Here is a 25,835-nt window from a genome sequence, read left to right as displayed (position 1 = left end):
CATGCCTCCAATACTTTGAACTAAAAAGCCGGATAGTACCATGTGATGCTGACGCGGGCACTTAAAAACTGCTCTCCATTTCCATTAGTGAAGTTCTTATCACAGCAAGTACTAGCGCTCAAGCTGGTGAAAAGTTCACCACAATAAGCTCCTTGTAACTCTAAAATGTATGCAGATCTATTGAAACTGATATGAATTTGTAAGCCTTCACTATTCTATTCTGTTGCTTGTTGGAGTGGGGTTAATTTATAAATTCCATTGACTCATCTTTAAATAGAAACACGTCAATTACTCGTAATTGGAAAGCTGTAGTTTTCATTTCAACATCTCGGGCCCCCCCTGAGGCCAAATTTCCCTTACTCTACCATTGCAATCTCACCTCTGTTAAAGGAGTGGTTCACCTTTAAGCAAAATGTCAGTATGTTATAGAATGGCTAATTTGAAGCAACTTTTCAATTGGTGTTCATTTTTTATTCATAGTTTTTGAATTATTTGCCTTCTTCTTTCCAGCTTTCAAATGGGGTCACTGACCCCATCTAAAGAACAAATGCTCTGTAAGGCTACACATTTATTGTTATTGCTAATTTTTAATACTTATATTTCTATTTAGGGCCTCTCCTATTCATATTTCTGTCTCTCATGCAAATCAATGCATGGTTGTCAGGGTAATTTGAACCCTAGCAACCGATTGCTGAAATTGCAAACTCGAGTGCTGTTGAATAAAAAGCTTAATAACACAAAAACTGCAAATAATAATAAAAAATAACTTAGAATGATCTCAGAATATCACTCTAGAATCTAAAATGATTAATCACCTACATAAAATAGGACATCATACACAGATTGTTTATACCTTAAAATAATAATTGCTGTTCTTAATCCTATCTGTGATTTACATATAAAATATCTTATTATAGTCTCTTTTATTTTTTTTTTTAGAATACTGCAGATATAGGTCAGGCATTACACATAAAAAGAACAGGGATAATAAGTTGTGCAGAAGCTTGTGAAATTAGTCATTCATGAGACCATTAACATATGCAAATATATCTTATTTTTTATTATGATGTGCACAAACCTTGACGTTATATTCCACTTCCGATGAAAACAAACAAAAATGCACAAGACTTACCATATCATGATCAGAAACGGGTCCAAAGCTGGTGACAAAGATATCCGTGTTCACTTCAGTTACACGCTCTGTTGAAGCAGGAAATTAGGATGTTCAGTGTCTACTAAGTGCTTTCATTAGATCTACCCATCTCTGTTTTAGCCCCAAAATGGAAAATATATTGGATGTGATTCGCAATATTTCATAGTAGTTTTTCTTTTTTTTTTGTCATCATATGAATCCAATCTAGAAGCGTCATTTACACATACCGGAGAGCTGGATACTCCCTATTCCATTATAAGAGGGGTTTCTTTGTTTTGCTTCTGAAAAATTATATTTCTCATCGAATGCATCATCACATGCAGGTAGATAGTTGTGATTTTCTCACAAAACCTGCTTTTACAAATATTTAGATCTGACAGTTGTAAGCTTACTTTCTGATAATGTATTCATGATCTCTGTGAATCCCTAAACTGAGTTTCTGAACTACAGACCAGGACAAACTGAGCATGTGCAGTGCTACTGGCACTCAAACAATAGACTATAACACGTTCATACATTATTGCTATAAGGCTACTCAATCATGCCAATTGTTCACCTTCAACAACAGATGTTATCTAAATTTCTTTTTTTTTTTGAAACTTGTATGTTTATTATGTAATAAACGAGTTCAGAACAAACACTTGACTCGATGGTACATAATTAAAGCACATATAAATACAAACAATATGCAAACTGTTTGGTACATGAAAGAAGGAAGAAAAGTAAAAAGAAAAGAAAGTAAAATAAAGCAATATAAAGGTGTCATGGAATAAAAGAAAAATCCTAGGTAGTACATGGCATATGTGGCATATTAGGTAAGGTAGCAGGGTATGTAGCCTATTCCCCATAATCCAACTACCACCAGAAGTAGCAATGGCAGAGGTCTAAATTTCTTTTTGATGGCTCCTACAAGCTCTTAGCTTAGCAGCTCAACTGAATCCAAGAGCAGACTGAAGATGTGCAATGTTGCTGAAACTCAAATAATGGCCATACAGAATCAGAAGATGGGAAGCTTTTGTGGACAACTTCAAAGGCATGGATCTAAGCTTCTACATTAAGTTAAATATACATTATCTAATACTGTATTGTATTCATTTGGACTTAGATTTTCCTTTAAAGGCCTAAGTCCTTGCCTCTGCCAGATTAGGGCATACAAGTTTACAAAAATACCTTGCTTTTTTAATTTACTGTTGCGTTGGTAGGTAGGAAAAAATGAGTAAAAAACTATTTTCAATTGCAAGTTGCAGCTGACAGTTTCACAGGGGATAGTCTGGGACTTTTCTGCTATGAGGCAGCAGCCCACAAGCAACCAGGGGCTGGTAGCTGGCATTCCAGTTTTCCAGACTCTAGTGCAGAGAGCGCAATTGCGCTCTTTGCACTAGACATACGCCCCCCTCTCGACTGATCCAGCCCTCAGAAAGTACCAGGTGCGAGGGGGGGGTTATAGTCTAAGAGGTCACTGCAGGGCAGCAAGGACCCCAGAAATACCACAAGGATGGTGTCAACTCTGGTGTGCAAAAGTATGTGATGCATTACTGACTTTTTGTGCCACATATACTTGCCTCCAAGCTAATTATTCAAAAAGGAGAACTCCAATACTGGCGATCAAATAATGCGCTTTCTTCAATAGTTAGATGACCTATCTGACACTCCAGATGATAAATGGGCTTTTTCTTTCTTTTATTACTTGTGCATCCACTGGCTTAGTTAATTTTTAGTTCGTTTTTTGTTATTTTTCATGAATGATATAGTTTTGATACTATCATGCCATTGTCTCCTTTGCAAAATATTTTCTTCATCTGCATAACATTTGTTGTCATTTTGATTTCATTTGTTTAATATGAAAATCAAATAAAATATTTTAAACACAAAAAGGAGTATATTTTTTGAGGTCATATCAAAGAGGTGGCAAGCATTTGCTTGCTAGTGAGCCACTGGGGGAAAACTGCTATGGGCGACTAAAATTAGATGTCTTTATTCATAACCTTACTCTGTCCCAGGACAAATAGATATTTGTAAAGGGGACACATTTTTCCCTAATAAACTCCTACTGATAGGGATGGACGAATTTTTTCGCCTTGTTTCGCCATGGAAATGACGGCCATAGACTTGTATGGCGGCGTGCATCAAAAAAAAAATTTTTTGACTCCCATAGACTTTAATGGGCGTCGGCGACAATTCGCCGGTGGCAAATTTTTGGCGAAACGAAATTGCTCAGATTCACCCATCCTAGTACTGAGGTTTGAATCAATAGGTTGTTCAGGGGTTGCTTTTGATTCTTGTCCTTCATTTCTGTTCTTGGAGTGTATGCACTGTTTTCCACACAGCAAGTAAGAAAATAAGAAGGCCCCCAACTGGGTGCCAATACAGTGGTCTATATTGTGGTGATATGCAAGTCATTTATTCCAAAAATATAAAGGCATAGTTATAGTTGGTAAAGCATCTTACAATATGTTTTGCAAGTTTTGACAAACGTTCACTGAATCCTTTATATATTTTATTTTTGCAATAATGTTTGTTTTCGAGCTTATCTTCTGTCAAGTCTGGTCAGAAGGAAAAAAAATCATGCCAGCTAAATCAACTGTTATATTGTTTTTTCTATTTACTGTAGTCATAAAAAGTTTATGCTTGTTTTTATTGAACAACTACCAACAAAAATAAAATGTATTTCAACAACCGTAAAACAGCAAAGGGGCAATGTTCAGTTTGCAACACAATGATAGAAGATCTGTGCATCTGCAGGGCCAGATTCCCCCTGAGGGAGCTCTGAGGTCAATGTCCTCCTGTGCCAAACCTTCCTCCCCCCACAGGATCACATGCATGTACATCCTTCCCGTACCAGAGAACTAAGCGCCTAGCACTGTGCTCCAGAATTAAGCAAGTATCCTGTGTGGCTGGGCGGCATGTCACCCCTAAATGCTGATCTGGGCCTGAGCATCTGTGAACCTCTGTAACTGCTTTTCTTGCCCATCCAGACTGGACAATGTAGCTGTGGCTGCATTGTACATTGCCCCAGTACATGTATGGGATGCGTTATCCAGAATGTTAGGGACCTGGGGGTTTCCGGATAAGGATTCTTTTGGTAATTTGATTGTTTTGCTTCCAATAAGGATTAATTATGTCTAAATTGCAGTCAAGTACAAGTTACTGTTTTATTATTAAAGAGAAAAAAAGAAAAAATGTTTAAAAATTGTAATGATCTAATTAAAATGGAGTCTATGGGAGATGGCCTTCTGGTAAGATTTATGGATAATGGATTTCTGGATTGCTAATCCCATACCTGTATATAGAAATATTTCTGACAGTTTAGAAGTGGAGGATATCTCTCAGCAGATTTACAGCAATCCCCACAGCTGAGAAGATCTGTCACTTCCAGCACACATTAGACTCTGTTGGTTGTTCAATTCATGGGGCAGATTACTTTCTGCAGTCTTTGTCAGAGATCAAATTAACTTATCACACTGAAATCCAAACATGATTATCAGTTCTGAAGCCACTTCCAATATCAAGTTATTTTGCAATCTTTACATCTTTACATCTTTACTTGTCTTATCTCTCACAATGGGAGTAAAGCACAATTTACCTTGACATACATCAAGTGAATCAGCAACGCATGTCTGAGCACTGATAATAACAAAACATCCAACAGTCACTGAAATTCAAGTTAATGCTGATTTGTAATAGTGTATGTTTGCTCTAGTCCTAAGCAAGTGCAACTTGTCTGAATGTCTGGATGGACCAATAACTGAAGTTCTAACATAATTAACTTGACTGCTGACAGCTATTTTATTAACATAACATTAATTGGAAGCAGATGTGCTAAGCTATATGTTTGATGGGTGGATGGGAAATAAACAGACTCCAAGAGCAGTATATAAAATAATTATCTTGAGGGACAGATCTGTTATTTATTATTTTATTTTAAAAGTTGCATGTACTCTGTAGAACATTCTAATTTTACTACACAAAACTCTTCCGTCTACACCAGTGGGGTCACTTTAGTGATGTGGGATCTATATTTAATACAGTTATATCCTTAAGGTCTACTACCACAAGTTTTAAACTGCCATGAAAAGCCTTAATAGCATTTAGCCCAATGGGACCTGAACTAGCACTACATCCTATAATATCACCCAAATTGTGTCCTGTCTCATATAATATCACCCAAACTGTGTCCTGTCTCATTTATAAATAACCCATAAAAACAATGGGTTACCTGGCCCATATTCTCAGATGACACAGGTACATTGATGATGTCTTTATGATAGTTGCAAGGCAACTGCAGCTATGTTGCATGAATTTGTTTTTTCATTAAAAAATAATTTTCTTTAATTTACATTTTACCTAAACTTACAATAAAAGCAATTTGGTATTTTTGAATGCTAAAGAAATAAATGGCAAAGACAAAACTTCACTGAAAACCTGAGACCAGCAATCGTATACAGGCATGGAACCTGTTATCCAAAATTCACCAAATAAAAGCTGAAGAGGTCCTGTAGAAGTCCAATGGTGCTGTGCTGGACCTCTTTTAATCAATTTGGACTTAAACAGGTTTTTGGATTTTTTTCGTTAGCAATTGTCCAAAAAACTTGATTTTATTTAGGTTTTTGTATTTTTTTTAGTGTATCGTTCAGCACTTTTTAAAATTCATACTTTTTATATTCTTATGTTTTAATAAATTACATGATATTCATGGTTTTAGAGTTTGTGAGATTAGTCATGGTTTCAAAAACCTCTAGAACCACTAAAATTAGACCTTCAATAAATAAGCCTCAACCTCTACTAAAAAGATATTTAAACATTAAATAAATCCAAAGAAATATAGTATATCCCAGCACACTACCAGTCACCAGCACCCTTGAGAAAGGGCATCATTCTGGGCCTGAAACATGTCCTGTCAGTTAGTCTGAAATAAACTTCACTTTAGCAGTTAACCTGCTTGTTGGATTGCTCTCTTTCCACTTCTATTAGCATTACATAAATCTAGTAGGACTGTTTTGCATCGAATAAGGATTGATTATATGTTAGCTAGGATGAAATAATTTGTACTGTTTTGATTTCAATATTAGCTTTAAATGGAGTCTATGGGAGAGGGCCTTCTCGTAATTCAGAGCTTTCTGGATAATGAGTTTCTGGTTAACAGATCCTATACCTGTATTACTGTACATGGAAGATCATCTCATCCCCATAAATGCATTGAGGATATTGCTAAAGGATTTTTGCAAATTGAATGAGGCATCATTTTAGATTTTCATTATAAGCTAGAGGTCACTTATAAGAGGAATATTATTTTGTTACTGAACATGAATTCAAACTCTGAGGGTTTGGGGTTGAGTTGTATATGTGAAGTAATAGGATGTATAATGGATCAGTAGACTTTAAAATTACATCAAGGACCACAACATTTTATATCATTGGAGATGGCCAATCAAACCTTATTTATGAGTATGTATTCTATATTTTAGTTGAACTTTGAGATATCAGAAAAGTTCTTGAAACATTTAGCCAAATGGGGCTGATTATTGTCTACAATACATATAAACATCAGCTTAGTATTTTATCTCCATATTGGATCAACTAAATCAGAGAAGGAGCACCAATTCAATTAATTAAGACACCAATGCTGAAGATACAGTATGTAACCAGTAAGTGGGGAATATTTTACCAAGTCAGTGCTCTCACTTTTATTCAGATGTATGTTGCCTAAATACTGACATTTTAAATGTGGACTTAACACAGTTCTTTACACCATCAACACCTTGGACACTCAATATGCTCACGTTGGGGGATCTTATGATAATAATCTGCACTTTTGTAATTAATCTTTTTCTACATTTGTTTAAAACAATTTTTAACTGATTTTTAATGTTAATTATTTATGCTAATTCATTAATTGAGCACTCTATTTGTATGGTTCGCACTACGGTTTCCACATGCTTGACAAAGGGGCGTGACCCTGAAACGTTGCATTCCACACAATAAACGAGCAGGTATATCGTGCAACCTGAATGCCTGTGTGCCGATCTTTTCCTGTTCTAGACATTACATTTGCCACAGCTTTAGCATTGAAGATACGGTATTATTTTCCAGCTCCAAAGTCAGCTGTCGTAGTCCGCTTGACAACATGTGAAACATTTTATTTCAATGGCAAAACAGACATGTATTGCCTTTACAATTCTTTGACAGGGCAGGTAAAGTCAAATACTGATATTTTAAATGTTTTTCTCTTTGCGGGTTATTGTGATTCTGATTTCTGAATCACATTCATATGAGGTAGATGCTATCATGTCAAATAATAGACACAAGCCAATAGGTGTGGGAACAGCAAGCGCTTATTTTATGATGAAAAATAATTGATATCTCTTTTAAAGGGGCGTTGTTTTATATGTGGTATATCAGATATACCGATATAGCCTGATAATTTACCAACTATTTACAAGTATTGGACCTGTTATCCAGAATGCTCGGGACCTGGGCCTTTCTGGATAATGGATCTTTCCATAATTTGGATCTTCATACATTAAGTCTTCTGGAAAATCATATAAACATTATATACAGTAAAATTAAAGAGATGGTTCTGCTTTCAATAAGGATTAATTATATCCTAGTTTGGATCAAGTACAAGGTACTGTTTTATTATTATAAAGAAAAAGGAAATCAATTTTAAAAATCTGGATTATTTGGATAAAATGAAGTCTGTGGGAGACAGCCTTTCTGTAATTCAGAGCTTTCTGGATAATGGGTTTCCAGACATCGGATTCCATACCTGTAATAAACTGTCAATAGTGGAAAAATTATGTAGAGTTTGCTAAGGCTAAACACAACTTGTTTCATCCAGTAGAGATTACTATTTTAGATAAACTCAATATCTCATGCCACCATGCTACCATACTAATAACCTGTAAGCCCTAAGTTGAAAATATAAAATATTTAAAAAAATACCTCTGCCATAGCACCTTAATAAAAGTGTCCTCTTAAAGCAACAAAACATAACATTCTGCATAATTAATGAAAAATAACTCACACATGTTCATTAAAATTGTTGTTTCTTTTAAAGCAATTACTAAATTGCAGTTGCAATTGAAAGCGTTATAAGTCTAACTTTTAAGGGAAGATGCTAGATGCTAGATGCTGTCTCATGTAGTCTTTACATAATAAATATAGACAAAGGCTAAATTGACTGGATCAAATATAAACAGAAATGTAATAACAATAGATTTCCCCTTTAAACCATAGAAATAACATATTTGTGTATTATTTATAAGCATTTCTTGAATTAAAGAGAGGGAAGAAGGCTAGATCAATGGTGAGTGTCATTATAGCTGTAGATGGAGTGAGGCCTAAAGAGTTAATGACAGCAAAGCTTCTCTCTAAAAGCCAATCTAAAACACTGAAAAGCAAATGATGACATAGCTATCTGCTTCAGCAATATCTCTGAAGTTTAACTGGCCATTTTCTTTAATGAACAAACTGCCTCTTAAAATAACAGAGAGGCAGAGATGCTTTCTTAGTTACTGTACATAATATATATATATATATATATATATATATATATATATATATATATATATATATATATAGACATTAATATTCTGAAACAATTCGTAATTGGTTTAAAAATGTTTATGGTTTTTCAGTTATTTCAATATATATATGCTCTCCCATGGAAAGCCATCTTTTTTTAATGCATACAGCACAACTTGTATACACAGTGCTGCACAGACAGGTAACAATATACATGAATATATTCACTTACAGTGAATATATATATTGATATATGGCAACTGGCGTCTCTTTGGGGAGGCTAAGCCTCTCTAACCCTTCAATATTCTCAGTCTACAGCGCGTAACAAATAAAACACTGAACAATGATAAATGAGTACAATCTATTTTTAAGGACTATGCTCACAGTAGCACAAGCATTAGCTTTGCATGAATTTAAGAGCTCACAAATTGTGCAGGACCTTGACTCCTCTTTGAACTTTCTGATGTTAGATAACCACTTAACCACTAAAATCAACAAGGGAACATGTCAACAGAAATAAAAGTAGTTCATACCAGCATAAAATAGGTAGAAAGGGGCTTAGGGGTATTTTTATGAAAAAGTGAAGTTAGAGATAACCACAGTCCTCTAAAGTGAAATTCCAACACTCTCCATTCAATATTTATCAAAGGATAACCTTTCAATTCCACCCATTGATTAAAACTCTTTTAAAAATCCCATAGAAATGAATGGAGAACAGAGGAATTTCACTCTAGAGGACTGTGGTGATCACTAACTTTACTTTTCGATACACATACACCTTAGGGGCAGATTTACTAAAGAGCAAAATGGCTAATACTAGCGGCTTTTCGCCAGCATTGCAACCCACAGGGACACTGCCATTTCACTAGCAGACGCCAATTTGCTAGCAAATGGGACCTTCACTATCATCATTTGCAGTCTGTCACCAGGTGACTTTTCACTCTGGCAAACAGAAGTTACGCTGTTATGCTTTTAACTTTTACAACCAAAAGTTTTTAAACCAACCTCCCAGTCCTGGTCTTAGGCGGTTATCATAGCCATCAAGAAGACGGTCCAGAATTCTTGTGAATATAGTTGTATTGTCTCTAATCTCATCTTGTTTGCTTTGTCCACATCTGGAAAGAAAAGACATTCAGATACATATATATATATAAGGATGCTGATGAAAAGCTAAATATTTTTATCCTTAGCTTTGTTTATGCAGATTCTAAGAATCACTCTGGCTAACAATTGGCTTCAATCAGTTGTGTAAAAAGTTATTATTATTACTATTACTATTACTAACCAGCACCAGCATATTACGCACCACTGTACAATAAATGGACATGTAGAATTACATACATAGTGACCAGTAACCGATACAAAAGGTGATGAGGGACCTGTGCCAACATTTGCCCCTTGTACTTCCATGTGGTTGTGCTTGGTATAGTTCAGTCCTTCCACCTCCTGTTGCAAATTTCACACAGTTCCAACTACCGACACAGGAAAAACTGGGGCTACTGGCACTTATAAACTAGACAGTAGCTTAAGGGTTCCCAGAGTGGTCTCCATCATTTGGTACAGTGGTATAAGTGGGGTGCATGCGTGAAGTGACGTTAACGACTGCAACTGGACATTTTGTACAATTGCATTGGCTTTGCATAAAAATCCAAGGGGAATTGTGCACAATGTGCACCCTCTGCAACTTGGGCAGGTGCATCTCCCCCTGGCGACTACAATTTCAAATCATGGCAACAGAAAGCTGCATTGTGGGTAAAAAACATGCTCTATGGATTGCAAATGACCACTAGTAAGTTTAAAGCAATTTGCAGATAATTTTTCCTATTATTTACACTTCTAGTTCTGGCTTTTGGTTCTGCATGCCTCTTCAATCCAAGACTTGCAAGTGCTGTGATTAACACAGTTGTTAAGAAGCCTGCAAGGCATTGGAGAATTGGAGAGAAAGAGAACTGGCTTCAGCTCTATAGATAATATTTGCTACATATGTACATGGAACTGCAATATGTAACTTGATCAAATTTGCAATTTCTCTTTTAAAATATGACATGTTTTTTTCTGCTTAAAATAATTGTTAGGTCCCCCTATCAATCTCTAGGGGAATATCCTACGGCAGGTGCTAAGAAAAAGAATCTTTAATTTACTCAGGATTTCCCTTGTTTGGTCACAATATTATTATTATTATTATTATTAACATGTATTTATACCCCACTAAGAACCTTACTCCAAGTAGAGAATGTCCCATTAACAACCACCCTCTGTACCCGATCCTGTAGCCAGTTTCCTATCCACGTGCAAACGACTTCATTAAGCCCAACAGACCTTAGTTTAGAAAGCAGTCGTTTGTGGGGCACAGTATCAAACACTTTTTGCAAAATCCAAATAGATCACATCTACTGCCCCCCCACTGTCCAGAATCTTACTTACCACATCATAAAATGCAATCAAATTCGTCTGACATGACCTATCCTTCATAAAGCCATGCTGATTGTTGCTCTTTTTTGCCATTCATTAGGACAAAATTTTGAATGTGATCCCTTAACAAGCCTTCAAATAATTTGCCCACCACAGATGTCAAGCTTACTGGCCTATAATTGCCAGGCTGAGATCGTAATCCCTTTTTAAATATTGGAATAACATCAGCTTTTCTCCAATCCATAAGCACCATACCAGATGATGGCAGTATTGGGTCCACTTTTATTTAACTTGTTCATTAATGACTTAGGGGAGGGTGTTGTAAGTAATGTATCAGTGTTTGCAGATGACACAAAATTATCCAGCCCAATTAATTCCATCCAGGATGTGGCATCCTTGCAACATGATCTTGACAAACTGGCAATCTGGGCAGCTAAGTGGCAAATGAGATTCAATGTTGATAAATGTAAAGTCATGCACCTGGGATGTAAAAATATCCAAGCTACTTATACCCTTAATGGGACTGCACTAGGCAAATCCATTATGGAAAAGGACCTTGGAGTCCTTGTAGATGATAAACTTGGCTGTAGCAAGCAATGGCAGTCAGCAGCATCAAGGGCAAATAAGGTCTTGAGCTGTATTAAAAGGGGCATAGATTCAAGGGAGGAGGGGGTCATTCTTCCACTGTATAGAGCACTTGTAAGGCCCCATCTAGAATATGCCGTACAGTTTTGGTCTCCATCACTCAAACAGGACATTATTGTATTAGAGAGGGTACAGAGAAGGGCAACTAAGCTGGTAAAAGGTATTGAAAATCTTAGCTATGAGGAAAGACTGGCCAAATTGGGGATGTTCACGCTGGAGAAGAGGCGCTTAAGGGGTGATATGATGACTATGTATAAATATATAAGGGGATCATATAATAATCTCTCTAATGCTTTATTTACCAGTAGGTCTTTCCAACTGACATGAGGTCACCCATTCCGATTAGAAGAAAAGAGGTTCGGCCTAAATATTCGGAAGGGGTTTTTTACAGTGAGAGCTGTGAAGATGTGGAATTCTCTCCCTGAATCAGTTGTACAGGCTGATACATTAGATAGCTTTAAGAAGGGGTTGGATAGCTTTTTAGCAAGTAAGGGAATACAGGGTTATGGGAAATAGCTCATAGTCCAAGTTGATCCAGGGACTAGTCCGATTGCCATTTTGGAGTCAGGAAGGAACTTTTCCCCCTCTAAGGCAAATTGGAGAGGCTTCAGATGGGTTTTTTGCCTTCCTCTGGATCAACTGGCAGATAGGTAGTTAATTAAAAAAATATAAGGTTGAACTCGATGGACATGTGTCTTTTTTCAACCTTACTTACTATGTTACTATAACAAACGAATTATCAGCGTATCCCCAATCCTTGCAATAGTAGGCACTCCTTCCAAAGGTCACACCGTATAGACCTCAATTAACATCAACAGAAGAATAGTGAAATTAAGCCATAGACTGCAGAGCTCTGCTGCGTTAGTGCTTTATTGTGTGAACAATAAAGCACTAACGCAGCAGAGCTCTGCAGTCTATGGTTTCCTTTCACTATTCTTCTGTTACTATGTTACTATGTATATAGCGCCAACATATTGCATAGCACTGTAAAGTAAATGTGATTATACAACTAAATAACATGAATTATATACATAGAACATATGGGGTTACATACATCACAATCAATACCGGTACAAAAAGGTGAGGAAGGACCTATGCAAAGGAGCATACACTCTAAAGGGAGTAATACACAAGGTGTGGGAGTGGGCAACATCGAATTAAGTGGGTGAGAAATGTGGTATGTGGTGTTGCGTTTGGTAGTTAAGCAGAGTGAGGGTAGGCTTCTCGAAAGAAGTGCGTTTTAAGAGATTTCTTGAAAGCAGAAAGGTTGGGAGAAAGTCGGACAGACCGTGGGAGAGAATTCCAGAGGAGGGGTGCAGCCCTTGCAAAGTCTTGAATGCGAGCATGTTAGGAGGTAATGAGAAAAGAGTTGAGTAGCAGGTCAGTAGAGGAGCGTAGTAAGCGGTTGGGTGAGTATATAGAGATGAGTTCAGAGATATCGGGTGGGGCAGAGTTATGAAGTGCTTTGAATGTCAGGGTCATTAATTTGAATTTGATTCTGAAATGTAGTGGAAGCCAGTTCAGGGATTGACAGAATGGCGTGGCAGAGGAGGAGCAGTTGCTGAGGTGTATGAGCCTCACAGCAGTGTTCATTATGGACTGGAGAGGTGACAGTCTCTGGAGGGGAAGGCCAATTAAAAGAGAGTTACAGTAGTCTAGCCGTGATATGATGAGAGAGTGAATAAGAATTTTGGCAGCATCTTGGGTGATAAATGATCGTATTTTGGATATGTTCCTTAGGTGGAAGTGACATGATTTAATAAGTGACTGGATATGAGGAGTGAATGACAGGGCAGAATCTAGGATAACCCCAAGTCACCGGGCCTGGGGAGAGGGGGTGATAGTGGAATTGTTAGCTATGATGGATACTTCCGGGATGTTAACGGTGTCAGTTGGAGGAAAGAGAACCATTTCAGTTTTAGAGAGGTTTAATTTAAGGTAGTGTTGCGACATCCAAGTAGAGATAGCAGACAGGCAGGAGGAGACGCGAGTTAGGAGTTCTGGGTTGAGATCAGGAGATGAGAGATAGATCTGAGTATCGTCAGCATAGAGGTGGTAGTGGAAACCATACGAGTTGATTTGTTTGCTGAGGGAGGAAGTATAGAGGGAGAATAGTCCCAGGACAGAGCCTTGAGGAACCCCAACAGAAAGAGGTAGGGAAGAAGATGCTACTCCATTGTAGGAGACACTGAAGGAACGATTGGAGATGTAAGAAGAGAACCAGGACATGGCTGTGTCACGAAGGCCAAGCAAATGGAGGGACTGGAGGAGGAGAGGGTGATCTACAGTGTCGAATGTGGCTGAGAGATCAAGCAGTATTAGTAGTGAGAAATGATTGTTTGCTTTAGAGGTTAAAAGGTCATTAATTAGTCGAGTCAGGGCAGTTTCCGTGGAGTATTGTGGCTTAAAACCAGATTGTAGGGGGTCCAGCGGGTTATTGTCAGAGAGGAATGAGGTTAGTCGGTTGTAGACTAGGCGCTCAAGTAGTTTAGAGATGAAAGGTAGCAGAGAGATAGGTTGGAGGTTGTCAAGATTGGAAGGATCAAGAGAGGGTTTTATTCAGAATGGGGGTGACAAGAGCATGTTTTAGTTCAGAAGGAAACAGTCCAGTTGAGAGCGAAAGATTAAATAGGTGATTTAAGGCTTTGATTAAACAAGGATTGGTATTGCGGAGAAGTTTTGAGGGAAGTACGTTTTTTGGTATTGCGGAGAAGTTTTGAGGGAATTGGATCAAGCGGGCAGGTGGTAAGGTGAGAAGAGGCCAAAATCTTTGAGACTTCTTCATCAGTGACAGGGGTGAAGGAGCACAGGAGAGACTGGGGAGTGTGGAGGGAGGGTGGTGGAAGTCGAGGGGGGGTTGAGTAGTGTAATGTCCCTTCTGATAGTGTCAATTTTGTTTTTGAAGTGCTCAGCAGAGACAGATGTGCATGGAGGTGGTGGAGAAGGGGAAAGGAGAGTGTTAAAGGTGGAGAAAAGTTGTGCTGGTTTTTTAGAAAGGGAGTTAATGAGTGAAGTAAAGTATGTTTGGTTGGCTTGGAAGAGGCTGGTGTTATAGGAGCGCAGGGCAGATTTGTAGCTCCAAAAGTCTGATTCTGAACGTGATTTGCGCCAGCGACGCTCAAGTCCACGTAAATGTCTTTGGAGAGCTTTTGTATGAGCAGTATGCCAAGGTTGAAGTGGTTTGGGTCTAGCACGTTTAGTTTTTGAGCTCATTGAGGGCCGTCGTGAGAGTATTATAGTAGACAGAGGTAGCCACATTAGGACAAGAGATGTCTGAGATATTAGAGTGAAGAGAGTCAAAGGAAGAAGAGAGATGTGACTCGTCTACAGCTTGCAAGTCATGGTAAGTACGTGTTTGGGGAATAGCAGGGGGTGAGGAGGGAATTAGTGAAAGTTGAAATGTGAGCATATTGTGATCAGATAGGGGAAAGTTTTTTTTCAAAATGAACCAGTTAATAGTGCTGCTCCAGCAGAATTCTGCACTGAAATCCATTTCTCAAAAGAGCAAACAGGTTTTTTTATATTCAATTTTGAAATCTGACATGGGGCTAGACATTTTGTCAATTTCCCAGCTGCCCCTGGTCATGTGACTTGTGCCTGCACTTTAGGAGAGAAATGCTTTCTGGCAGGCTGCTGTTTTTCCATCTCAATGTAACTGAATGTGTCTCAGTGGGACATGGGTTTTTACTATTGAGTGTTGTTCTTAGATCTACCAGGCAGCTGTTATCTTGTGTTAGGGAGCTGCTATCTGGTTACGTTCCCATTGTTCTTTTGTTTGGCTGCTGGGGGGGAAAGGGAGGGGGTGATATCACTCCAACTTGCAGTACAGCAGTAAAGAGTGATTGAAGTTTATCAGAGCACAAGTCACATGACTTGGGGCAGCTGGGAAATTGACAATATGTCTAGCCCCATGTCAGATTTCAAAATTGAATATAAAAAAACCTCTTTGCTCTTTTGAGAAATGGATTTCAGTGCAGAATTCTGCTGGAGCAGCACTATTAACTGATTCATTTTGAAAAAATGTTTTTTTCCCATGACAGTATCCCTTTAACGGGTATATTAAAGTCACGTAATATGATGGATGGGATGTTAGATGAAAGAAAGTAAGGAAGCCAGGCAGCAAAGTTGTCCAGAAATTGTGCAGTTGGTCCTGGTGGTCGATATATAACAGCAATGAAGAGTGAAACAGGAGAAAAGAACCTAATGCAGTGAGCCACAAATGAGGAGAATGATAGGGAGGGAACAGGTGGACAAACTTTAAAAGTACAGCGGGGAGAGAGAATACAATACAATAACAATAACACAATACAATATACTTTTAAATACTGTAAATCACAATTAAATGAAGTAAATTTATTTCTAGTGATATGTTAATATAAAATGAGTTAGGCTTTTATTATGATGTCTTAATAGAAGTGATATAGCCGCTCCATATCAGTATTACAATTGGCAGGTTCGTCCCATCCCCGCCCATAGACCAAACTCTCCCGCCCTCCCTCCAAAACTCTTTAAAGGAGAAGGAAAGCTCCAAGACAGTTTATTGCCAATAGATTAGCCACAATAATGCAAGCTAGAGCATTATATTTATTCTGCAGAATGCTTTACCATACCTGAGTAAACAGCTCTAGACACTGTCTCTGTTTGTTTAGGATAGGAGCTGCCATATAAGCTTGGTGTGACATCACTTCCTGCCTGAGTCTCTCCCTGATCACTTACAGCTCTGAGCTCAGATTACAGCAGGGATGGGAGAAGGGAGGGGGAGAGGAGCAAACTGAGCATGCTCAAGCCCTGCCCTGGAGGTGTAAGCTGAAAACAGGAAGTCTGATACAGAAGCCCATGTATACTCAATAAAAGGAAATAAATGCTGCATTTCTTTTGACAGAGGACAGCATTACTTTGAGGGTTAGTGGGTTTATTTATATAGACCTTTCTGATAAAGCTTGATTAATTTTAGCATTTCCTTCTCCTTTAAATGATCCTCTAGAGCCCACCTCCCTTATCTTTTTTCTTTCTGTCCTTGCTCAGACTGACCAAAGGGTCCTTCCTAGTTTGGTCCATATTCCCTTGATAGTTGTAAGCTTCCTTTGGTGAATGGTGGCAGAGTGCTTTTCACATTCCTCCCTTCCTTGTGAAAGTTGGGATTGGCAGGCATACTGGGACGGGTCTGGCCCCCTGGTGTACTAGAGGTTGCCCCAGGAACCCTGGTCATATGGAGATGTGTCATGTAGATGATTCTTGTAAAGTTGCTTGTGCTATAAGGAATCTTTTTCTTTCTTACTCTTTTTACTGTATGGCTCCCTTCAGCTGCCTCCTGTTGAATAGGGTGGCTCTCTCACATCTGTCACGTTGTGCCAAGGATCCGCTCTTCTGCATCGTCCATGAGGAGCGTGGCGGCCATTATGTGTAGGGCAGCGGTGAGGGAGGAAGTGCGCTACCTCTCTGGGTTCCTCTAGTTTTTGCCAGAAGATGCCAGAATCTCTTTCTCTTCATGGATTCCTCAGCCTCAGGTGCCTCTGCCCTCCAAGCTAGGTAGGTCGCTCCTTCTATATTCTATGTTTTTCTTTTCTTTCAAGTTTTTCTTAATCCCTCTCTCTCTTCTCTTATTTTCAGCTGGCCAGAAAATGGATCTTCAAGACAAAAAGTTTTGCAGATCTTTTTGGAGAGATATCTGCAGTTCAGCTTCTGCGTCTTCTGCCTTGTGTCTCTGGAATTCAGGAGGAAAGACAAGGCTTAGATTCTCAGCCTGATGGTTATGCCTGGGATGCACCCGAAGACTCCTCTGAGGATGATGTTCTCCTGATTTACTTTCTGATGCCCTGTTGGACTCATTCAATCTCTCCTTGGTCACTCCACTTATCAAGGCTGTGAAGCAGACACTAGGAGTGGAGGAGGAGGGAGGGAGTGGAAGAAGAGGGAGGGAGGGAGTGGAAGAGGAGGGAGAGGCATCTATATCCCTCAAAGTTCTGCCATCTCCTGCTAAGACTCGTCATTTGTTTTCCTCTTTCAAGAGGTCTCTGACCTTATCAAATCTGAGTGGCAGAAGGCCACTAAGAAGGTCTCCTTTTTCTCTCAAAGGACAAGGTTATCCAAGTAGTATCCATTTAAGGATTCGTAGGTCAAGGATTGGGTCACTGCCCCTTTGGGAGATCCAGCAGTTATTCACTTTGCAAAAAAGATTACCCTGCCGATTGATGACAGTTCTGCCCTAAGAGACCCCATGGACAGATGGGTAGAATCAGAACTCAAATAGGGTTTTCTGGTGGCAGGAGTAGCATGTAAGCCAGCAGTAGCTCATCCCAAATGAATTTGAGCACTCTGCCTTCGTGCCTTTTCGGATCCAAGTTGGATGATGTTATAGCAAAGGCTTTGAGGGGGAAAAAACTTATTTCTTCCCCAAGAGAAATGGAAGCAGAGGTCTACACAGTTAAAATCCTCTATTTTTTGCAACTCAGGAAGATCCAGGACAGGCCAGCAATCATCTAGGTCAGCAGGAGAAGACCTTTTTCTTGGAGGAAGGGGCAATCTGCCTTCACCAGATGAGACAAGCCAAAGCCCTCCCAGCCTTCCAAAAAGTCAACCTGACTATTTGTCCAGGAAGGGGAAGGCGGGAGCAAGGTTAGCAGGTTTTCTCCACACATGGCTATCCTCCATCTTAGACATCTTGACAACAGGGTATCATCTAGAGTATCTTGTCATGCCTACAGAATTTTTTTTTTTTTCATTTTGTCACTTCCTGAGGTTTTGGATCATTACTTGTAATGGTTGAATGTTTGATAGAAGAAGTTGTGACTCCGGTTCCAGTGGCAGAGCAGAGGATGGGGTTTAACTCTGTGCTGTTCCTGGTAGGGAAAAGTTCAGGGGGATGGAGACCCATTCTAGACTTAAAGCTGGTCAACAAAGTGCAAACTGGTGCAAACGTTTAAAATTATTGCGGCAGTACTCCCGGGGGACTGGCTTCTTTTCACTGACTTCAGGGATGCCTACCTGCATATACCAGTGGCAGCCCAGCACCAGCGATTCCTTCGATTTGCTGTTGCAGGAATGCACTTCCAGTTCTGGTGCCTGCCCTTTGGCTTGGCCACCGCCCCAAGAGTATTTTAGAATCTTGGTCACCTTGATTGCAACCCTCAGACTGGAAGGAATTTCCATATGGCACTACCTGGATGACATCCTCCTGTTAGCAAGAGAGAAGGAAACCCTATTCAGGCATCGGAAACAAGTCATCAACTTCCTAGAGTCCCATGGGTGGCTGATAAATGGGGAGAAAAGTCAATTGTCCCCATCCCTGAATTATCTAGGGGCTTGGTTCAACACCACGGAAAATTAATATCTCTTCCCCCCAGCTTAGCCTCGAGTTTCTTGACAATAGACCAAGTTTCAGCCCGTTACTGGGTACCATGGCATCGACCATCCCAGTCACCAAAATGGCATATGAGGCTGGCCCAATGTTTGTTCCTGGACCAGTGGAACAAGAAAGAGAAAGACTGGGACCAAGTGATTCTTCTTCCTCAACCCTTTAAAGATTCGCTCAACTGGTGGATTTTGGAAAGGAACCTAGGGAGAGGCTTTCCTTTGTCCCAATATCAGTGGAAAGTATTGGTTACCGATGCCTCAACCTGGTGCTGGGGGGGGGGGCTGATTGGGCTCACAATGAGAACAGGGAAAATAGCCTTCAAGATAAATGTGCCTTCAAACATCCTGGAGATAAAGGCAGCGAAATTATTCTATTTTGCCAAAGTTCTGCAGGGTCACACAGTCAAGCTCCTGATAAACAACACCACAGCTGTGGCCTTTGTCAGGGGGGGGGGGACCAAAAGCATGACTCTTCTTCAGGAGGTCCAGCCCATCATCCACTGGGCAGAGAACAACCTGCGCTGACTGACTGCAGAACACCTCCCGGGAGTAAACAATCAAGAGGCACCCTTCCTGAGCCGCCACATCATATTGAGTCACCAATGATCGTTGAACCAGGAAGTCTTTCAGAGTCTGGTAGAGAGATGGGGTCTTCCGGAAGTCGATCTCCTGGCATCTCATCTCAATGCGAAGCTTCCAGTTTCAGCGCAGGGGTCGGAAGCTCTGCTTCAGACCTGGTCTTTCGGTCTGGTCTGGTATGTTTTTCCTCTGTTTCCCCTTATCCTGAAAGTTCTTCAGAAACTCATCCAGGACAAGAGTGAATTGATCCTGATTGCACCAAACTGGCCACGCAGACTGTGGTACCCCTTGCTTATCAAACTTGCCACAGCTCTTCCATGGCCCCTTCCCAGGAGGAGAGATCTGCTGAGCCAAGGGCTTCTTCTCCACCCAAATCCAGTAGCCCTATCCATACAGGCTTGGAAGTTCTCAAGAGACTGGCAAATTTAGGGCTTCCTCAAGTTGTCATAGAAACCCTACTGAAGGCTAGAAAGCCATCCACTTTATCCACTTACTACAGAGTTTGGAAAACTTTTCAGTGTTGGTGTACTCAAAATGGATATTCATGGAATGAAGACACTCTCCCTCAAGTCCTGGGTTTTCTTCAGGCCGGTCTAGATAAAGGTCTTCAGGTCAGAACCTTGAAGGTTCATGCCTCTGCCCTCTCAGCTCTGTCAGAGAGATCCTGGTCAGCAGACCCAACAGCGCTTAGAAAGTGTCTCTCAAGGTTCAGCCTCCATGGTTAAAACACCTACCACCTGGAATCTTCCTTTGGTGCTGAAGTCCTTGTCCATGCCCCCGTTTGAGCCTTTGGAGTTGACTACCCTTTGGCACCTTACTCTCAAGAGTTTTTATTGGCTATAGCCTTGGCTTGCAGAGTAGGAGAGTTGCAGGCCCTCTCCTCTGATCAAGGGCAAATCTCTTATCTGCATGATAGAAGAGTAATATTAAAGCTGGTGAATGCTTTTCTTCCAGAAGTGGTATAGGCTTTTCATTTGAGAAAGAATTTTTTTGTTGTTCCAGCTGGCAGCAGGAGGGGTCAAGCCACTGGCACTTCAACCATGATCATGGGTGTCCTTGTGCATTTCTAAAGATTATAAAGTACAGGGCAAGCTAGCACCAGAGGGTCTGATGGCTCACTCTACTAGGGCTCCCTACACCATATATTTGTGAAGTAGCTTCATGGTCCTCGGCTCGAACCTTCATAAGTCAGCTGGACCTGTCTTCCTCAAGTAACTTGCTGCAGGAGCCCACCTTGCCTTATCTTCTCAGTAAATGTTTTTTCAGCAATTATGGTGCCTTGTGGTTTTTTCCCACCCAGTTGGAGAGTGCATGGCTTGGTATACTCGATTGTAATGCTGATATGGAGTGGCCAGGAAAGAGGAGAATCCCTACAATACTTACCGTAATTCTCTTTTCCTGGTCACTCTCCATATCAGCATTCCCCACCCCATTTCAACTAGAAGCTTGGGTAGGTGGGTTCTAGAGCATCATTTAAAGCAGTGCTGTCCAACTTCTTTGGTACTGAGGGCCGAAATTTTTCCAGTCTACATAGTGGAGGGCTGATAATGGAAGCCAGTGTTGACCACTCCCTGTTTTTAAACCACACCCATGTAACCACAAGATCATGTCCACAGTAATTGTGGTAGCACACCAAAAAACCATATGGTTGGTGCTTACTGCAGGGATATCACTTATATGTGAAAAAGTTGTCATATTAAGACCCTTAAATATCTATACCTTCTCTTCCCCTTGGATAACACAGCACCCCCAGCTTAAACACCTTAGGGCCCCTAACAATAATTTATTTTAATTTATTTATAAATGCAAACAAACCCCCAGAACAAATACCAGGCGTATGTTCCACAGCCAGAGCAGGGCACATACAAGCAGAGCATGGCACACACAGGCAGAGCAGAGAACACACAGACAGGGCACACACAGGCAGAGCAGGGCACACACAGGCAGAGCAGGGCACAAGCAGGCAGAGCAGGGCACACACACATGCTGAGCAGGGCACAAACATGCAGAGCAGGGCACACAAAGGAAATTGTTGGAGGAGCCTCCCAATTGTAATGCTGATATGTGGCCAGGAAAAGAGAATTACGTAAGTATGGTAGGAATTCTCCTCTTTTAGTTGAGCTTTCATACTGAACTAAGCAATAAGCATGACATTTCTGTGCCTTTATAGACAAATAAAACATATAATGGCACTTATATATTCTTATGATTAAAAATCAGTGCCCCTGATTGCCCAGTGGAGCAATCAGGGAAAATAATCATTGAATTACTCCAGAATGTAATATGAGATTTCAATGTAATATTATACTCATAAGCATTTTGTATGCTGCAGTACAATTTCCAATAAAGTGAATAAATCTGTTCTTTAATTATGACACCAGCTCCCAGCGATACACTGTAGTCTATGAGCCCATTCTGACCTAAATTAAGAAAAAGAGGAAACAGAACATTCCATAGAGAAGGAAAACCCAGATGATCCAGATGTGTGGAAAGTAAAAGACTTTTACGTGAATAAGACTATGATACTTTATTGATGCTGAATTATAATGTGTAAGTTATATATATAATTAGACAAATTAAAAAACTGAAAATAAAATGTTCATTTCTAATACTTGGTTGAAAACCCTTTGCTGGCAAGGACAGCCTGAAGTCTTGAACTTATGGACATCAACAGATTCTGGGGTTCCTCCCTTTTAATGCTCTGTCAGGCCTTTACTGCAGCGGCTTTCATTTGCTGTTTGTTTGTAGGTCTTTCTGTCAAAAGTGGCACTACCTTTTTGGCCTCCACCTGAGGAACAAGGAACCTGGGCATGTTCCCAGTAAAGGAAAGGAAAGGCCCCAAGGGCATGGAAGCCCTTGATGAACTCCGGGAACTGGGCCCCTTGAATGAGTTGAATGAGTTACAGTAGGTGTAGCTCCCATACCGGTACACTCAAGGGGGCAGATTTATTAAGGGTCAAAGTGAATATTCGAATTTTCAAATAGTTTTTTTGGTCAAGACTCTTAAAATCGAATTGTGAAATATCCAAACTCGATTTGAGTTTTAATTCAAATTTGAATTTCGAGATTTATCATACTCTGGCCCTTTAAGAACTCGAATCGACTATTTGCCACCTTAAACCTGTCGAATTACTGTATAAGTCAATGGAGGAGGGCCAGGGATCAATCAGCCCTCCTGACATTCAAGGTTTTTTTTAGAGAAAAAAACTGGAACCAAGTTAGTTTTTTACATTCAAATCAAATTCGATTCGAGTTTTTGGGTTGTTTCAATTCGCCTGAGTTGAAAAAAATAGATTTTATTAATACATTTCGAATTTCAAATTTATGGGAGTTTATGGGAGTTTTAAAAAAATCACATGAATTTGAAATTCAACCCTTGATAAATGTGCATCCAAGAGTGTAGGGTTGAGCTAGAAAGATCAGTCATGAGCTCCAACGTAGGAGTGGCATATTGGAGGTATCTTTTCAGGTGATATTGCTTGTAATGTAAAGGTCCCAATGGATAAGGAATCAGGATAAAGGAATTCCTTGCAGTGATCTAAGGTTTGAGTTTAGCAACCAAGGTTTGAGAAGTTTAGCAACTTTGCATGAACTGCCTAATATCCATCATTGCTGATGAGTAATGTATCACCGATGTCAGCGATACAGTAATATCATTTCATAACATGATTGTTTTACAGCAATACATTATTTAACAGATTTAAAGGAAATTGCTCAGATATTGTTTTTATCTTTAAGAATCTTTTACACAGCAACATACACAAGTCATAATAAGTGTCACGGCCGGCACCCAATACCAGAACAGGTGCCAAGTACCCTGGTCTCGGCTCGGCTTCACCAGTAGTGTGACCACCGTTGGGCTTCGGGAGGAGCCCTCAGCTTACTGGGGTGCCACCTGGACTTAACGAGGGGTACAAGGCGAGATGTTCTGTCTAGCAGAGGGTCACGGCAGGTAGAAAGTCTTTTGGGCCGAAGGTCACGGTACAAATGGAGCAGGCAAGAGAATCGTCAGACAGGCAGGGTCGAGGCAGGCAGATATCAAGAATCGTCAGGCAGGCAAGGGTCAAACCGGGTAATCAAACAGATGGGGTCAGGCAGAAAGAGTAGTCGAGATGCAGGCAAAGGTCAGGATTCGGATATCAGAATAGTCAGGAACAGGCAGGGATCAAAACCGGAATAGCAGATACAAATTTCACTGGAACAGACAGCACAAGGCTTCAGGAACCACCAGAATCAAGATTCTATCACGGGCACTGGCTGGGGGTCAGAATGGGCTTTATATACATTCGAAATTGGCGCCAAAACGAGCGTCAATACGAGCTGGCACAATCACGCCAGCGTGCCTGTACCTTTAAGAGACGCGCAGGTGCGCCGCGCGCGCCCTAGAAGAATCAAGATGGCGCCGGACCAGGAGCGCGGTGGCGTGGCGGCCGTCCATGCCGCACACCAGGTCATTTTATTACATTACCCCCCCTCTAGGGGGGGCCACTGGACCCCCAGGCTTCCCAGGAAATTTTTGATGGAATTTCTTCCTGAGTTGATCAGCTTTGATATCATCATATCATTGAGACCCAGGAGTTCTCCTCAGAGCCATAGCCCTTCCACTTAATAAGGTACTGAAGTTACCCCGTACCAGACGAGAATCGAGGAACTCCTGGATCTCAAATTCAGGCTGACCTTCGACTAACACTGGGGGAGGAACAGGAATATGCCGGACTTGAATGGCTGGTTTTAGAAGAGAAACATGAAAAGAATTAGATATTTTAAACTCTGCAGGTAATTGGAGACGAACAGAAGAAGAATTGATTATTTCAGTTATTGGGTATGGACCAATAAACCTGGGCCCCAGTTTGAGAGAGGGGATCTTCAACTTAATATTTTTGGTAGATAGCCAAACAGAATCTCCCACTTTGTATTGAGGAGCCACTCTACGAGATCTATCTGCAGCTTTCTTTTGAGCAGAGGAAGCTGAAGAAAGAGAATGATGAACTTGGGCCCCAACCTTAGAAAAATGATTGACAGAGGAATTAGCAGAGGGTACAGAGGAATCTAAACCAGAAAAAGAAAATGCTTTTGGATGTAGCCCATTTACAATAAAGAAAGGAGACACCCCAGAGGAGGAGTGAGTGGCATTATTGTAGGCAAACTCTGCCCAGGGCAACAATTCAGCCCAAGAGGACTGGTTATCAGAAACGTAACACCTGAGATATTGCTCAAAGGATTGATTCACTCTTTCCGTTTGTCCGTTGGTTTGGGGATGGTAAGCAGTTGAGAAGGATAAATCAATCCCAACTAACGAGCAGAAAGCTCTCCAAAACTTTGAGACAAACTGAACTCCTCTGTCAGATACAATGTTAACAGGGAACCCATGTAACCTGAAAATATGAGAGATAAACAGATCGGCTAAGGTTTTGGCAGAAGGGAGGTGTGGAAGGGGAACAAAATGGCTCATTTTACTAAACCTATCCACCACCACCCAAATTACAGTTTTACCCTGGGAAGGAGGCAGATCTAAAATGAAATCCATCGAAAGATGGGACCATGGCTTCTCAGGGATTGGTAATGGATTCAACAGACCTTGTGACAATTGACGAGAGGATTTAGACCTTTGACAAATTGGACAAGAATTTACAAATACCTTAGCATCCTGTTTAAAAGAAGGCCACCACACAAAGAAACAGTTTTGGAAATGCCAGGATGCCCAGCCATTTTGGAGTTATGAACCTCTTCGAGAACTTGTTCCCTCAACTCCTCAGGCACAAACATTCTCCCAGAAGGAGTGTCTGCAGGAGCAGAAGATTGGACAGGGGACAACAAGGTGGAGAGGTCAAAATCCAATGCGGCTACAATCAACTCCCTAGGAATGATGGGGATGCACTCACTAGAGTCAGAGGAGGTAGATTCAAAACTCCTAGAGAGTGCATCAGCTTTGGTGTTTTTAGATCCAGGCCTATATGTTAAAGAAAAATTAAACCTGGTGAAGAACAATGCCCATCTAGCTTGCCTAGGGTTTAGCCGTGTGGCCGATTCAATGTAAAGCAGGTTTTTATGGTCTGTATATACGGTTACCATATGTTTAGCACCTTCAAGTAGATGCCGCCATTCCTCAAAGGCCCACTTGATAGCCAACAATTCCCTGTTCCCAATATCATAGTTTGCCTCTGCAGGC

At 40.5% G+C, this 25,835-nt stretch overlaps 1 protein-coding gene across 1 annotated transcript in view; it reads right to left on the bottom strand.

The window, feature by feature from the left end:
- Nucleotides 1-25,835, bottom strand: part of gabra1.S (gamma-aminobutyric acid (GABA) A receptor, alpha 1 S homeolog) — a 110,072-nt gene that overhangs the window by 58,567 nt on the left and 25,670 nt on the right. Inside the window, exons 3-4 of the mRNA XM_041588044.1 lie at nucleotides 9,683-9,792; nucleotides 1,133-1,200 (exon numbers count right to left, since the gene is read on the bottom strand). Coding sequence (XP_041443978.1) covers nucleotides 1,133-1,200; nucleotides 9,683-9,792 — 178 coding nt within the window. The remainder of the gene's footprint in view (nucleotides 1-1,132; nucleotides 1,201-9,682; nucleotides 9,793-25,835) is intronic.

This window comes from Xenopus laevis, chromosome 3S, assembly GCF_017654675.1.
Source record: "Xenopus laevis strain J_2021 chromosome 3S, Xenopus_laevis_v10.1, whole genome shotgun sequence".
NCBI lineage: Eukaryota > Metazoa > Chordata > Amphibia > Anura > Pipidae > Xenopus > Xenopus laevis.
This window is presented reverse-complemented; position numbering and strand designations above follow the sequence as displayed.